The sequence below is a fragment of the Hoplias malabaricus genome, chromosome 10 (genome assembly GCF_029633855.1).
Source record: "Hoplias malabaricus isolate fHopMal1 chromosome 10, fHopMal1.hap1, whole genome shotgun sequence".
NCBI lineage: Eukaryota > Metazoa > Chordata > Actinopteri > Characiformes > Erythrinidae > Hoplias > Hoplias malabaricus.
Genome location: NC_089809.1, coordinates 9,915,196 through 9,931,820, shown reverse-complemented (window position 1 = coordinate 9,931,820; position 16,625 = coordinate 9,915,196). Strand labels below are relative to the sequence as shown.

At 37.9% G+C, this 16,625-nt stretch overlaps 2 protein-coding genes across 6 annotated transcripts; both read right to left on the bottom strand.

The window, feature by feature from the left end:
* Window positions 1–917: 917 nt before the first annotated feature.
* Window positions 918–7,869, bottom strand: wu:fe05a04 (zinc finger and BTB domain-containing protein 17). Of its 3 annotated transcripts, XM_066684101.1 has the most exons (5): window positions 7,072–7,455; window positions 6,402–6,947; window positions 4,820–5,775; window positions 2,616–3,410; window positions 918–2,173 (listed from the first exon to the last, which is right to left on the bottom strand). In XM_066684101.1, exons 2-5 carry the CDS (start codon window positions 6,871–6,873, stop codon window positions 2,090–2,092), a joined length of 2,307 nt encoding a protein of 768 aa, XP_066540198.1. In that variant the 5' UTR covers window positions 6,874–6,947; window positions 7,072–7,455; the 3' UTR covers window positions 918–2,089. The 3 variants fall into 3 exon arrangements, with proteins under 3 accessions (XP_066540198.1, XP_066540197.1, XP_066540196.1); XM_066684100.1 differs by lacking the exon at window positions 7,072–7,455 and adding an exon at window positions 7,658–7,869 and having other exon boundaries at window positions 2,008–3,410; XM_066684099.1 differs by having other exon boundaries at window positions 2,008–3,410.
* Window positions 7,870–8,505: 636 nt separating this feature from the next.
* On the bottom strand, window positions 8,506–15,359 carry LOC136708639 (zinc finger protein 567-like). 3 transcript variants are annotated; one of them, XM_066683315.1, is made up of 5 exons: window positions 15,230–15,359; window positions 13,758–13,932; window positions 12,952–13,067; window positions 12,209–12,352; window positions 8,506–10,567 (listed from the first exon to the last, which is right to left on the bottom strand). In XM_066683315.1, the coding sequence occupies exons 2-5, from the start codon at window positions 13,903–13,905 to the stop codon at window positions 9,755–9,757; spliced, it is 1,221 nt and encodes a 406-aa protein (XP_066539412.1). In that variant the 5' UTR covers window positions 13,906–13,932; window positions 15,230–15,359; the 3' UTR covers window positions 8,506–9,754. The 3 variants fall into 3 exon arrangements, with proteins under 3 accessions (XP_066539412.1, XP_066539414.1, XP_066539413.1); XM_066683317.1 differs by lacking the exon at window positions 15,230–15,359 and adding an exon at window positions 15,113–15,134; XM_066683316.1 differs by lacking the exon at window positions 15,230–15,359 and adding an exon at window positions 14,869–14,890.
* Window positions 15,360–16,625: the final 1,266 nt, after the last annotated feature.

Genomic DNA, 16,625 nt, shown 5'->3' with positions numbered 1-16,625 from the left:
TTCTCCAGAAGGAGAGGTGAATATTTGTAATCTTTCATCTGAACTGTGTAAAATATAACAACATAATATAGTATTCCTATTATAATATACAGTTATAATAGAATACAGTACAATTATATTCCCTATCTAAAATACTGAATATGTTGAATATGACTTGAGGGTACTATCACAGTGACAGTGCAGGAGGACATTGATGAAAGACTTTGCTTAAATGCATATTTACAAACCACAGTGCTTCTGGGGCAGTTTTCTTACTCACAGGTTATGTGTCATCTAAGAAAAAAATATATATAAATAATAAAAAATATAATAATTTAAAAAAACACACACACAGGACTACTCTGAAGTGTCCTTCTATGAGCCCTGATCTGACTCCTATCCTGGTAATTAAATATTTTATCTTTGAAGACTAGTAAAAAATTAAACCTGGCTTAATAAATGAGATAAATTAACTATATATTAATTACTTATGATTTTTTTTAAATGTGAATAAATTTATTTGCAAAACCTAAAAAAAATGTCCTCTCTCATCTGTTTAAAAGCAGATGCTTAAAAAAGGAAATATAGTTTTTGAACATTTTGCATAGTTTTCTGTGTATCCTTTTTCTTGGTTCTGAAAAATGAAAACCTATAATAATGTGTTTTGATTAGAAGTGGAATATAATAAAATATGTTAATTGATTTCTGCCCAGTAAAATATTTTTATAATAAAACGTTTTGAGAATGTAAGTGTAACGTATATAAAAACTTTCTGCCCTGTGAAAATCAGCAGAGCCTTTAAATAAATTTGTAACTCTAAGTAATTAAAATAATAGAAATCTGCATTAATAACATATAAAAAAATCCAAAATATGGCTCATGTTGACATAGATAAAAGTGAAGTGAAAAAGGGGATATTTTAGCTTGTGAACAGTTGTTTTTATTGTCTGAAAGAGAAAAATTACACTCGCAAAAAATGGAGAGTAGAGGTACATTATTGTTCCTAAATGTACAAAGAGCATAAAATCACAGCACAGCAGTGGTTTTAAAGTTCAGTGGTGTTCCCTAAAGTTACAGTACATTCTCTTCTTGAAAATATGCATTAAAGAGATGAAGATTATTTATAGATCTCTGTAAAATAAAACAAAAGTCCTGGAGATTAAATTGGGTACATGAAAGAAACACTTAAAAGTCAACTTAATCATGAACTCAACCAAAAAGCAACTTAAAAATCAACAATTAATATAAGGTAGTTATGCTTCTTAACTAAATTTACTGACTGTGTTCCCTTGATGGTAACACCACAATGTACTATTATGTATAAGGTAATGAAACTTCCGTCCCACCCACATACTTGCACTCAGACCTTGGCCTTCTGCCTCCACTCGGGTAGACCCCACAGTGCAGGTATGATTTGGGTGGCTGATCATTCTCATCTGATGTGGTGGTGATGTGTTAATGTGTGTTATGCTGGTACAAGTGGATCAGACACCGTAGTGCTGCTTGAGTTTTTAAACATTGTACACTCTGTTACACACATTCCTCGTTGGTTTACCTTGTAGATGTAGAGTCAGAGACCGGTAGTTGGATCTATTGCTGCAGTTTGTGCTGGTCGTTCAAAAAGCTTAGATTATTTTCTCACGTTAATCATGTCCTTATTTTAATAGCACTTTATCTTTTATGTTTTAACTCTTATTTTAAAGGAGATGTCTTCACACCATTAAACCCTTCCAATTTCATATTTCATTAAGACATGTCATAAATCATCATGTAAAAATCTAATAATTCAAATGGAAACTTTATATGACCTAGTAAGCATTGGGGGTGTGCCAATATTACCTCATAGCCACAACTGAGTTCAACAGTTCAAACTGATGAGCATCATTGGTGCATAGTACAAGCTTCTTGCATATTGTCAGAAGCCTTTTCAAATTAAAAACAAAAATGCAGAGGTGTGTCTTTAGTGATATTTTATTAGCCTTTATGCTGATGTGATTACATTCTTTACAGCATGGTTTTCTTAACTAAGAGAAAAAATCTAATCACCCTGATTGGACCTAATTTGGGTGTGGGGTGGGGGGGGTGGGGGTTGTAGTGTTACTGCAGAATTTTACAGCAGTTCACCTCTAAATACATGACAGTTCTGTTCTATGCCATCTTGTAGATCTGGTGTCTTAACAGACATTACTGTATACTGTAAACACACAGACAGGACAAGTTTAGCATTTCATAATACATTTAAACGTCCAGCTTAAAAATACAAGAGGTTACAAAACCTGCAAACCAGTAAATGTGACACAATAATAAGCAATAATCTCTGACTGATGTGGCACATTTGCTTTTTGGAAATAAAAAGTTGTGCAAAGTTATTCATTCATAGGAATGTCAAAGAGCAGTCATCTATGTAAAGCAATTTTCTATCGAATCTACTTACTAAAGATTATTGGCTCTACTTATTTAGTGCAAAATTATCCTAGGCTTAGTCTCTTGCACGGTGGACTAAGAGGTGGAGAAGGATGATGAAGTGAAGAGACCACTGAATGCTTCAAAGTGCGACAGTTTTCATGCTCTTTGTTTGGCACAAGTTCTTTTTTGATCTCTGAAATGTCTGGTTTAACTTTAGAAGTACAACTGACCTTTTCCATTGTAGCATCAAGGGCTTCGCTATCAATTTTAGTCGCCAAGAAATCAGAATTTTCCTCTAGCTGTGACCCTGTTCGATATCTGTATTGATCATTTGGCTTAGTCTTAACTTTCACCAAGCACAGGGGTGTCTCGGAAACAGGTGAGTCAGCTGTAGACAAGTTAAGTGGCTTTGTCTTACTCATGTCATTTTTCTCCTGACATGACAAAAGTTCCCCTTTCTGTTCGTGTTCTGCATTGACCTGCACATCTGTTACTGATGCGCACTCGTCTTCTAATACTGTCCATCTCATTTTAGGACCATTTGCAGTACCTGTCAAAGGTACCAGAATATTTGCAGCAGGATTAGCCATGCCATGTAAAAGAAAATGTTTCTCTAAATTTGCAACTTGGCCTGTAGAAGCGAATGGAACTTGGCCGGGAGTGGTTAAGGGAATGTCAAGGATCTGTGGAGCTGACAGGTGTTTTTCGGACTGTCTTGAAGATGATATAGGACTTTGGGCATTCTTGATGACCTCTGAGGCAGGTGAAATGGGTGTCTGCATTAACATGACAACGGGCACATTACCACCAGGATGAGACTCTTTATTCAATACAAGTGTCCATGGACCTCCAGAAGTCTTTGTCTGGTTACCTACTGGGGCAAACGAGTGCAATGCCACACCTTGTGAAACCTCTTTTTGACATACTGAAGTAACAGCCTGAAGGATCTTGCTGTTTGGAGCATTGCTTAGAACTTTCGTCTTTGAAGAGGTGTGAGGCTTTAGTTTTGGCTTCTTTAATGATGCCTGGAAACAGATTAAAAAAGAAAAAAAAATATGTTAATATTTATTGCAAAGTGGAAATTTTTTAGTGTTTAAGCATAATTATCCATGGGTTGTATCACCATGGGTTTTTTTGTGGGTGCCATAATTTTCCCCGTTTACAAGTAAATAAATTTATTCTGCTGTCCCTGCACTGAGATATAAAAGATTGTTGGATGATAATGTTTAACTGTGACTTCCTGCCTCAACTTTTCCACAAATTGGGCTTAACATTTAATGAAATATTATTCCTTCTCTGAAAATGTGAGATATTTACACATTCCAATGAGGCCAAGGCTGAAAGCCAAATATCTCTCTAATACTTTCCCACTGCATGTAACCTACAGTTTTACGCAACTCTGCACGGCTCTTTGCTTTTCCACTGGCCAAATCTGGTACCTGGTCCCTGGAACCGGGTAAGTTTTCAGTTCCAGCTCACTCCAGGTTCCAACCGTGCCGAGTAGGAACTAAATGGTGATGTGTAAACCCTGCAGAGTGCTGACTGACCAGAGAGACACTATCACCACGAAATGCAGAGCACATTCAAATCCAGCACAAACTTGCCGCTTGTAAAATCTCTTAAGTTACAAGTGCTTTCACATTTATTTTTAATTGGACCCACAATGGTAGCTCAAAACATTACCTCGAGGGGTTTTGAAGAGGTTTATATGCTCCTTGGGCCAATGGCTGATGATAATTTCCAGTGAAAGCCGAACTTGCAACAATGAAAACTGACCAGTGAAATCTGGGGCACGGAGCCGTATTTATTCCAAAACATTGTTATGTTTTTCAAAGCCAACGATTCCTGTGAGAGACGGGTATTTGCGACCTCGCCAGCTCCATCTCACAGGGAGCACTGTCAGTGGAAAAGCGACAAGCTTTAAGCATGCCGAGCCGTGTCGAGTTGTGTAGGGCCGGACCCATGCGGTGGATAATCGACATAAAACCCTCTATAGGGCAGTGTTGGTCATTAAGTAACAGTTTCTGTGCTTCATGTCGAACATCATTTTTTGTCAACTGTAATGTTCTCATTTCTCTGTCGAATTAGTGCCTTATTATTGTTTTGGTGCAGCATTATTAGTTTTATAATCTGTGATGTGCACTATGTAGGGAGTATGGCACGATTTTACAAGCATAAAGCGGATAAATGTGTCAGGGATCCATACTTATATGTCTTTAATTTAAAATTTTTTAATAAGGACAAGAAGTGTGGAAAGGAACAATAAAACAGTTTTTTTATTTTTATGTATGAATAAGAATTAGGCCCCCATTATGGTGGCAAGTGACCACAGTGATGTCAGCTGCAACTCAAGAATGAGCTAAATTATGGCTTTAAGGCAATTACATACACATATTTATCTACATCAGAATATGAATATAATTTTTTTTATTACCTGTGGCAGAGTCAACGTTCCACATGTTTTAAGGTGGCTGTCATATGAATGCTGATGCGGGAAGCCCAGGCCACACACTTTGCAGAGGCACGGGCGCTGGCCTGCATGGCCTCCCATATGTGACATGAGCATCAGCGACGAGCGAAAACCCATTCCACATTCAGAGCACTTCATAACCCTCTGATGTGTTCCAGCATGCTTCTTCAGTTCCTCTGAGCTGTCAAACACTTCGCCACACTCCATGCATCGAATATTACTTATCTTTGCAGACGAGGTCATTTGATCACCCCAGCAACCTGTGTCTATCTTGTGCTTGTCAAAGTCATCTTGACTATTGAATATTACCAGACAAGCCACACACTGGATGTGCTCCGGCTTACAATTGTGTTTGTTGTACAGCGACGCCAGACGGAAATGGCGCTTGCAGTGCATGCAGGTGTACGGTAGAAGGCCCAGGTGTACAAAGCTGTGGCGCAGCAGGGCGATTTTTTTAGAGAATGCCTGGCCACAGTCAGTGCAAATTAAAGAACTTTTCTTGTGCCACTTGAGGTGGCAAAGCAGAGAGGACTGTTGCTGGAAACTGCGGTCACACTGAGGACAAGGAAATTTTCCTACTTCTTGCTTGTGCGTCTGAACATGCTCCTCACACTCCTTTAGATTGACAAATATGCGCTTGCAAAAATCACATTGGTAAAACTCTTCCTCAAAGTGGTTTGTATCCAAATGACCCTGCAGTAGCTCCTGTGTTGCGAATCTGGCAGTACATATGAGGCAGGAGAATGTTGTATGGGAGCGCAAGTGCGCTTGGTAGTTTGCTAGGTGGCAGAACTGCTTGCCGCATTCAGCACAGCAATAGGGGCGCACACCTGTGTGTACATGTAAATGTTCTTTGAGGAGGAATGGAGTGGAAAAGTTGAGATCACATACATGGCAGCGATGCTCTTCAACATTTGTATCTATAATAAAGACAGAATATAAAAATGCATTGCATTATTTTAAGACAATAAAATTCAAAATGTTAGAAAATTAGCAGAGCACAGAGTACACCACAGTTTGTGCTACAGTAACTCTTCTGTTTGATCTGACCAGACAAGCTAGCCTTCACACCCTAGAAGAATTAGTGAAAGTTGTGCATCCATAACCCTGTTGTTGGTTAACCACTTGCCTTTTCTATAACCACTATGGTATTTTCTAACCACTGAGGTTCTGAAGATGATCTAGCTAAAATATTAATGATCATCGCCATGATCATTTAGACTTGTGCTAGCGTGTCTGAATCAATGTAGACTCAAGGTGTGAGCATTAGTTTAACAAAAAAAATACTTAAAAAACAAAATAAAAGACAAAACAAATGTAGAGTGCTAGACTGCTATATGGTTTTTACATGTTATCATGTACACAGTAGTGTTGGTTGCCTCTGCTTGTTGTGCCCACAAACTGTTTAGACCTTGTTCTTGACAATATAGACTAAAATTAAAATGGCAGCTCTTGCAGCTTAAAAATTGCATACTATTTGCAATTTTGATATAAAAATGATTTATCTCTCAGCCCTAAGCACCAATGCACGAACACACACACTTACCTGAAGATAAGCCATTATTATCATCATCATCATCATCGGACAAGTTATAGTCAGCTTCTTCATCTTCCTCTTCATCATTTACATCAATATCCATCTCCCAATTCCCATCTTTGTTCCTTATATCTTTATTATTTTCTCTGTCTCCATCGTCTTCACTGGATTCATTCCTCGTTCTTTTCTGTCCCATGCATGGCCCAGGTTTTGCTGTAGGACCTTTTGGAATGTGATCAGCATTTCTCTGAGAGTCTTGATTGCTTGGAGGAAGAACATGGGTATTCTGTCCAACTGCAATATTTGTCTCTTCACCCACATGGCTTTCCACAGAGTGGGTTGGTGATACTGAAGAGGTGGCTTCATGTTCAGAAGATGAACCATTAGTCTGAGGGCTCTCTTTCTGCTTTAACAGCTGAAAATCCCAGCTTGAAAAGCCCAGCTCAGTGAGCTGAATATCAATGGTCAACTCCGAGGACATGACAACTGGATATGAGAACACGTGTTTGTCCAGAGATGCTTGTTATATCCGCCCTTTTCTACATTCTCTTCTCCCTACAATTGACACAAGGAATATTAACTGTTGATGCGATGAGTTGAGATGAGCTAGCCCAATAGCCCAATAGCAATTGTAAACAAAGAGCATGTGACGTTGTAATAAATGGGTGAAATGTTTTACCCTTTGGTTTACTACAGAATCCTTTCGGCTGGCCCTTTTCGTACTGTCCTATGTACGGCAGGATTATTTCTGAAGAAAACTTCGATACAATATGTAAACAGCCCTTTTGGTTACAGAAGCTAACGTTAACAATTTAGCTAGCTAGCAACGGCCGGTTAATATTTCCAATGTAGTTCCATGGCTAAACATATTGTACATTTTAAGCTTACTTTGTATAACATGAGGATAAAGTGTAAAGGTATATGGCTATTTTGGAATTAACCGAAAATAACAAGAAATGTTATATGTGCCCCACTGCTACACCTTCATAGCTACAATTCGCGCTTCTTTATCTTTTCCGGCGCATGCAAAGCATGTTCACCTGTGGCGGTGTCTCGAATGGCTCTAGACTCCCTGCCTAGTGCACTAGGTAAAGTACAGCGTGCTTTTATTGTCCACAGAAGTACAACGAAATTGCATTAAACTTTTAACTTTTCTGTAACAGTGAACATACGTTCAATAGCGCTCAGCTGGTGCATTATATCAGCTCATTTCGAATCAATGCATGTCGTAGCCTTTTATACCAAGACTTAAGCCGTTAGCTTACCTGCAGTGTGCACTATGTAGGGAGCATAGACATTGGGTATTGAGTCATTGAGAAGCGCGCCTGTTATACTGAAAACTACGAGTTTAACGAGTCTGACGAAAACAAAGAACGAAAAAGTTATATATTTGTAATAACGAAAAGTAAGTATAATTCGCACTGTTTTGAATCAATGTCTGTTGGGAGATAGCGTCTTAGCCTTACTTTACTGCGGTAAGTAAAGGTGAAATATCGCCATCTGTAGACTTGGAGGGCTATGTCCCACGTGGCAGAGAAGCGGTCGGTTTAAAACATCGATGCACATTGGCCCCCATCAGAAAAAAAAAAAATTATTTCGTTTACGTTATGCACGTGAGTCCACTCAAGATGTTTCTGGGATTTTTATATATACACATTTCTGTAATCTGTACTGCAGCCTTGATTTCCTATTAAGTAAACTGCTAATTTAAATTAATGTTTTAAGGAAACTTCCATCATTTTACATCTCATTTGGCTGGCTTTGCCTGTCACAAGGTTAGTATAAAGCCTCCAACTATGGATTGTGCAGCAGCAGAACTGAGAAGAATGGGAGCTGCGTATGTGGTTCAGAACCATATAGTGTTTTGTAGCTGAATGTAGTTCATTTATTCATTGCCTGTAGCTGCTTATCGGGTTAGCCTTAACAGAAGCTTGGACTCCATTTTAAGATGTTTAACCACAAAATAAACGTGTCTACCTGTCTGGGAGGATGAAAGTAGGGATGGCAGCTAAGTTGTCTTTGCAGAAACTGTATCATGCAGAAATACTTTACAAATAAAATATTTGATCATGCACTCATTCTGTATCAGCCCCTTAATGTTCTTTTAAGGGGTTCCTTTAATTTTCAAACAGTTTAGCCAACATGAAACAAATTACATTGGAGAAACAAAGACACAGTAAAGTTTTTCCTTGTCTTAGGATCTGTGGACTGATGTAAAGACAAAATTGAAAAGGGCACAGGTATTAAACTAAACGACAGTTATCCGAATGATCAGAATTGCTGATTGAGCAACAATTAATCTAGAACATTCTCTTGGCTTGGTGGCACGGAAGAAAAAATATTAATTACAAAAGCTAACTTAAATTATTATTGTTTTTATTTTTTTTTTACTGCTATGATAAATTGAAAGGCATCAAGGTTGCTGCAAAAAGCAGTGGCCTGAGGGGGTCTAGGTTTTATACCAAATAAATGTTTTTAATACAACACCTAGATCCTAGTTGTTATTTTTTAAATCATTCAAATTATCATAGCAATACAATCAAGTACAATTCAATCAATTTACACAGCATTTTTATCATTTCATACTGAGCCTTCAGAAATGTTAACCAAACATATTGATAGAAAAGTATTGTTAAGTAAGCATCTACATGGCAACATCTTTTAATTTTCGTTTTTCCATGATCAAATCATAATTAGGAACCATATACAAACAAATCAAGCCTGGGTGTCAATCATTCAAATTCTTATTATACAGGTCAGAATTAGTAGTGGGTAAAAAAGACACTTTGAAGTAACACCTTGTGGTACTACAGAAAATTAAAACATTTTCTAATCAATCTGGTTGATGCTTGTCATCAGAAAAACACTACTTCTATTCAGGTACTTTACCACCTGGCATCACACACACACTCAAACACACTTCTAAAAATAATGTAAAAACAAGAGTTCAATTATATTCATAAAAAAAGACATTAAAATATTCAAATAAAAGCCAATATAAAGTTTTGTTTTACTGTAGGTGAGCTTTCTTTTTTCAAATTCTCCTTAGAGAATGTGTGCGATCCATTGGTTTGATTATCCTATACATTTCAACTGTGGCCTGTAATATATACTATGCCACAGCTATAGACAAGATGAAATTAAGAATCCTCATTAGAGGGAATGAGATTTTGGGGCTTCCCGTTTCTGCATAAAACCCTAATAGTGCTGAAAAAAAAAAACAAAAAAAAAAAAAAAAAATTCTCACCCAATTATTCTGAGGCATGTTTCTATCTGCCAAACCCAAATTTTCCCCCATTTTTTGTGTTCCATTAAGCCCCATTGGAAAAAATTCAAACCCTAAATTCTTTTTCCATGCTGAATTATCTTTTTCCACGACCAGCTGGCTTCTCTTCCTCTTGGCCATGGGTCTGTTGGTGAGCCTTGAGGTTGCTCTCTCGACCGAAGCTCTTGCCGCACGTGGGACAGGCGTATCGGCCAGCTGTGTGAGCTCGGGCCACATGAGCCTCCAGCTGCTCAGGACGGTTGAAGCTCTCCTCACACTCATTGCAGGGATGAGGTTTCCGCACAGTGTGCATCTCTTTCTTGTGGGCCCTCAGCTGCACTAGCGCTGGAAAAGTGAGGTCACATTCGTTGCAGGGGATCTCGCGAGCGGGTGCAAGAGTGGCCTTTGTTTTCTTGTTTTCTGGTTTGTCCTCCTCAGACTTGGGCTCTTGCGTGGATTTTGGTGGTCTCCCTCGCTTGGCCCCAGTCTTGGCCTTTGGGTCTGCTCCAACCTCAGCTGGTGATGTTGAGATCTCCTCAGAATGGTTGCTCACCCCAGGCTCCTCCAATGTCTCAAGCTCTTCCTTCTTATTCCTCTTCTGCTTCTTCTCTGGGGCCACTGCAGTTTCAACTTTGGGAGGTCTCCCACGCTTCTTAGCACTGCCATTGCAGTGCTGATTGCCTGCATGGTTTTCCTGGTGCTGCAGGAGCTCGGCTTCCTCCTCAAAGCCCCTGCCACATTTGCCGCATCTGTGCGTCTTGGAAGGATCATCTGCATCTTCTGTCTCCTGACGTACAGGATGTTGGGCCAAACGGTGGGTGCGCAGAAGTGCTGGGCTACGGAACGTCTCGTTGCAATCTTTGCATGCAAACTGACGCTCAGGACATACCTGCCGTCGGTGTGTTGTCAACTAGGGGCAGTAAAACAAAACCAAAAAAAAAAGTTCACAATTAATTTGGACCAGAGATAGACCAGAGATCTTAAGATGTAGATTTCAGTAATAGATTTTGTAATCTTTGGCCACCAAATGCCATGCCTATAAAATAGTTATGTTAACTGTCCAATTAACTACCAAGTAATGTTGTCACAATGTCAAAATTATGACTTTCGATATGATACATGCTTAAATAGCTCAATAATGCTATTGAAACGACACCATGGCAAAAACCTAAAACAATCGTGCCTTCGGCCCAGTGTCATACACTCATAAGACGAGTTTAATGGTTGAATAAAGCTGAATGCCTCGAACAATTATTGATCTCAGTTCAGGAGTTCAGAAAAGAAGCCACTGTAGCTCATGGTCAGTCCCTATATTCTGAGTTGTGCTGTCGGTGATTCACCGACAAAGCGCTATGGGCACACACTGCCCCCTGTGGCACTCAAAAATACCGCTCTTATTTTAAAATACTCCTCCTAAAATACCTGTACTAATTATATAGGGTATTGTACCAGTTTTAAATGACAAAATATTGATTTACTTTTCTAGTATCTGTATACCAATCATTACAAATTCCACAATTGCAAACACGTTTGTAGACCATAGATGTTCGCAGAGACTAAATGGGTAATGAATATTCAATATTCACGTTGTTGTGCTCATATTCATTCATTTTAACATTGCCAAAATAACAAACATACGACTCTTGTGGTGTGTTTCCAATATCCACTGTCCAAACTGGGTCAGGGAAAGACAGCAAGTACACCAGCAACAGATTTATGGGTGCCCCAATCTCACAGATGTGCAAAGAAAGCAAAGTCTAACCCTACTGAAGCCCCAAATGCAATGCACTGTGGTGTAAAGAATTAATATCATAACCAGAATTAAAATTTCAGCAATTAATGTTGCTGTACATATCCACACACAAAGCTCAGCCATAACTTTGAATGACCATTTTCTAATAAATTTATTCAGCTCCACTAACCATCCAATTGCATTTTGTAGTTCTAAATCTGTTTACTTCCATACTTTGTTAGCACCCTTTCTTAAAATGTTGTCAGCTTTGTGGTGTCAGGGAGTCAGAGAGAGCAACTCATTTTTAGGAACTTTAAAATACACTACATAAAATACACTAATCATTCATCAATGGTCACAGGCTGCTGCCCACAGAACGCTGTTGGCTGGATACGCTTTGTTGGACTATTCTCAGTGCAGTAGCAACAAAGTCGTGTTTAAAAACTCCAGCAGCACTTCTGTATCTGATCCACACATATCACCACAACAAACACTGACTACCCAACATCATGTTAGCATCACTGTAGTGATGTTGTTCTGTGGTAGTCCTGTGGGGTTCCTGACCACTGAACTAGAGAGTTAAAGGGGACTAACAAAATATGGAGAATAACAGATGAACCATGGTGTAATTTTAGGACAACAAAGTTCACATATATGGCCAAAAAAAGGAACAGTGAATTTAGAAACATGGCTGTCGTTCTAATGTTCTGACTGGTTGGTAAATGTTTTGAAAAATACTGCACACTGATATAAACAGCAACTTTGATCCAATATATTATAAACAATCATAATTGTAAAAACATAATTCATTTTACTTACCTCAGAGAATGTTCGAAAGCTTTCTTTGCAATGTGCACATTTAAAGGGCTTGTCCTCCTTGTTATGCGTGGACTGATGCCTTGTTAATTCCTCAGAGGATGGGAAGGTGCGGTCACACACATAGCAGGTGAAGAGTGTGTCACACTTTGGGAAATAAAATAAAGAAAGTGTAAACATATTTTCCATTGCAGTTAAAGAAAATTAAACCACTAAGCAAAAAACAACCTTAGTTTAAATTCCAACATTAAAACAAATCAACCTCAACAATTTGAGATCCACCTTACACAAAACTTTGACACACATCTGCACAAAGTCAAGACACTGTTGCTCAACATTTGTATTACAAAAATGCATTTAAAAGCTGATACTTCTTGGTTAACTCAATGCAGAGCCTACACAATAGGCTACGCAAGAGCCATATGTTATTGTGAGCATTTATACTTCTGCATTGGTGTGTGTCGCTCTGTAATTACACAATAACACACATTTGTGATTCAAACACTATTTCTCTATACTACTTTTTTGAAGACATCTATATTTTTCCAAAATTCAACATTCATATAAAGTCTAAGGAAATCTCTCGCCATGAATTTGCTGCTTTCTGCAGTCTCTGTAGTATGTAGAAGAGGAGTTTATGTTTGTGTACTTTAGATTCAACTTAAATACTGTTTGTCCAGCTACTGATCAATACTGTTCTGCAATGGAATCCTCACTACAATAAAATATCAAACTCGAACATGAACCTGCTGCAGCTGCTGTTTGTACTCCTCACGATGACTCTTCTTCATATGCCTTTCCTTGGCTTTGGAATTACAGAAGGTGATAAAACACTGGAAACACTGAAGGCTCTCATGCTGGTCTGTGTAATCAGAAAGAGAATAAACTTAACGTAATGAAAATATAAACAGATAGAAATATAGCAGGATAGGCACACAAAACTAATGCTGAGTAGTGCACAGCTGTTATGCTTAATTAGGTGCAAATTCTTAAAAAACTTTGGAAATGTTTCTTGGCTCATTCACTCAAATACAGTTCTATATGTAGTTTAGTTTAGAATCATTGAGAAAATAAGCTGTCTTCATGAATCAAACATGGCCTCAGTCCATTTTACAATAAATTCTGACAGTACAAACACACAATGTGGGAGATATATAGAAAATAACTGGGACATAAACTTATATTTTGGTATAAATCTTTATATTTTTCAAAGATTAAAATAAATTTTCACTATTCTCAATTAGAGTTGTATAAAGCCCTCTCACACACCTGCAGTCCCAGTAATGATACACCACCCCAATTTGGGATCAGATCGAATATTATTTGTGATCCAAAACTAATAATCCAACATTACTATGTATTCTCACTTACGTTATTGTGGCCATCAAAGACAATCCGAACATTTTCCAACATTCATTCTAAGATTCTACCAAAAGATTAGAGGCTGTTGCTTCAGTAAAGAGAAGATACACTCTTGGTAAATAAAGTTTGTATGAAATATTGGATGCCCCTCCAATAGTGAATATTTCTTACATGAGTGAATATTTCTTACATGACTGAATGACAGGTTGTGGTGGAGGGTCCTGGATAATGATGGTGGTAAAGGGCTGCTCCTCTTTAACAGTGTTCTCTTCAGCAGAAGCAGCACTCTCTCCACCTCCCATCACTATTTCCTCTATCTTCAGTAAATCAGAGTCCATTGTGAAGCGCGGGAAATTCTACTAAAACTACAGATTCGGAGAAAAAAAAAAGACACAGGCAACAGTTGGCCAATTTGGACTATTCCATAATCCAGTTCAATTTGTGTGTGAAGAGAAACCAAAATAAACATCCACTAAATGTGCCTTAAATTCGTGTTAATACTAGTTTGAAGCTGTCTCACTAGTATTAATAATGTAATGAGTCCGATTCGTTTAAATATTGCAGCGGAGAAAAGCCGCAGTTCATGTTCAAAAAACAAAACAAAACACACACCAAAAAATAATAAATAATAAAAAAAAAAAAACACACCAGACGGCTAACGAAGCCAGTAACAAAAAGACAAACACTTGTATTAAAAATTGTATAGATAAATTAATGCAGCTATGGAAATCATGCTTGAAATTAAATAAATGCCTAATTTTAGGCCAGTTGACGATAGCAGTAAGCTAAGTAAACTGGGGGCCCAACTGACTACTGTACTGTTTAAGGTGGAACGGAAAATTGAATTAGAACCTATGCTTCGTAAATGTAACGAATTCACCATTCGTGTTAGCTTCTTTATTCGAACTTCCATTCCACCTTACATTTACGCAGCCGTTACCTTGTGGCGCGTTTGGTTCAAATTAAGGTGGAATAGAATTTGGAAAAAGTTAGCTTCAGCTTTGTGTATGCAGCTTCAATTAAATGTGGAACATTCGAATAAAAATGCAGCGAATGAGAGAAAAAAAAATTAGCTTCATGACTATAACGTTTGAGTGCTGCACTCTAATGGGGAGAGAAAAATTGACTAGAAAGCTGAACCAAGATATGCAATGTATCGGCTTCATTATTTAAGGTCGATTATTTAAGTTCCAGTACGAGACCACCTTAAGCGTCATAAATGTATCTGCAGCAGCATTTAAGGAGGACTTGAACATTCGGAAAAGAAAGTAACTTCGAGTTGGTAAATTTAACTGCTGTACCATTTAAGGTGGAATGGAACATTCGAAAGAGAAGCAGACGAGCAAAAATTACTAACTTCTCATTTGTCCCTTGCCCTCTTAAAACAAATGTAAAAGCAAATGACTTGTTAAAGTGACGCTGGTATTAAAACAGCTAAAGCCAGCTTGTTTATTCTTGCCAAAACCAACCAGTCCCCATTAGCTTTAGCTGAGCTGCTAAATAACGTTAGCCTGGTAATAACCTCGAGCTTAAACTTAACATTACCGTTGACTATCATCGGATCAGAGAGTAAACCGTTCGTGTTAAAATGATGTGCAGATTCACCCATTTAAAACGAAGAACATATATAAATATATATATATGAGCATGCAAATTCCTTACCTGATATAGCTAACGATACACTTTTGTGGAGGGAAAACAGCAGCAGCTGTAGTCTCACAAAAATGAATGTAAAGAGGGCGCTAGAGGGTCGTAAACCTGATTGTGAGCCTGTGGCTGGATGAAGTGCCTCTCTCACTGGATGAGGTTAAAGAAGCAATGCCCATTTTACAACCACGAAGGATTACACATTATTTAGTAAAGTGATTTATTTTTGTTAATTATATTTTGTAAAGGTCAGTCCTTAAGAGATGAGCCAAAGTTCCCTGAATGAACCAATGCTCCATAGGGTGGGTTCCCCAAAAGGGGGCAGCCATGATAAAAAGAGTACAGATTTCTTACTATATATTATCACAAAACCTTCTTTAAACTACAGCTGAGTTTTGATTATGTCAACACATTTTGTTTAGAATTCTCCATAATGAATGAAACAAGTTATAAACATTTGGTTTGATATTAGGTTTTCTATTTTAGAGAAACTTGCAAAGTAATTGTCTCTTTTCTGGTGGTACAGTGGCTGTAGCGTCACAGGTAGTGTCAATGTCTCAAAACTCCAGAGGTTATGGGTTCGAGTCCTGCTTCAGGTGACTGTCTGTGAGTAGCCTGCTGTGGTGTCCTGTGTCTGCATGGGTTTCCTCCTATGGTCCAAAAACACATGTTGATAGGTGGATTGGCTACTCAAATGTGTCCCTCTGTATGTCACCCTGTGAAAAACTGGTGCCCCCTCCAGGGTCTGTTCCTGTAGGTTCCGGATCCACCTTGACCCTGAATTGGATATAGACAATGGAGTAATGAGTATATCTCATTTCAAATCATTAAAAATGTTGTTTGCATATGAACCACTTACTAAGAATCACTTTTAGTAGGCGCTAATTAAATTTTTATTACACCAAACCTTTATAGCCATATTCACCTGAAATCTGCATATTTGTGCAGAAAGAACAGGCTGATAGGTACAAAAACAACTAATAGTTTTTTTTAAGTCTTATTTGTGTTTAATCTGGGTTTAGGAAACTGGCACAATGTGAATAATATCGAAGTGTTTCTAAATTTAGAATTTCTTCAAATATAGAATTATTCAAACTAGTGGATACTTTCCAGCACTATCTATTAAAGTTTTATTATTATTATTATTATTTTTTGTTTTGTTGTTTTATTTAAGCTTACTTGGGCTTCAAATTAAAAACCTTTGTCACTAAGTATGTCACAAAATTTTAAAACATAGCAGAATAAGTTCAAACCCTGGAATGTTATCAAAGATGTTCTAAGAGTGCCAATGTTGCAACAACACCAGCTCTTACAAGGCAGCAGGAGGTTAATAGAACTAATAGAACTGAACTTACCTTGTGGAATTTTGATAAAAGAAACAAATGTTGTGTTTTTTCCTGTTCACTTTATT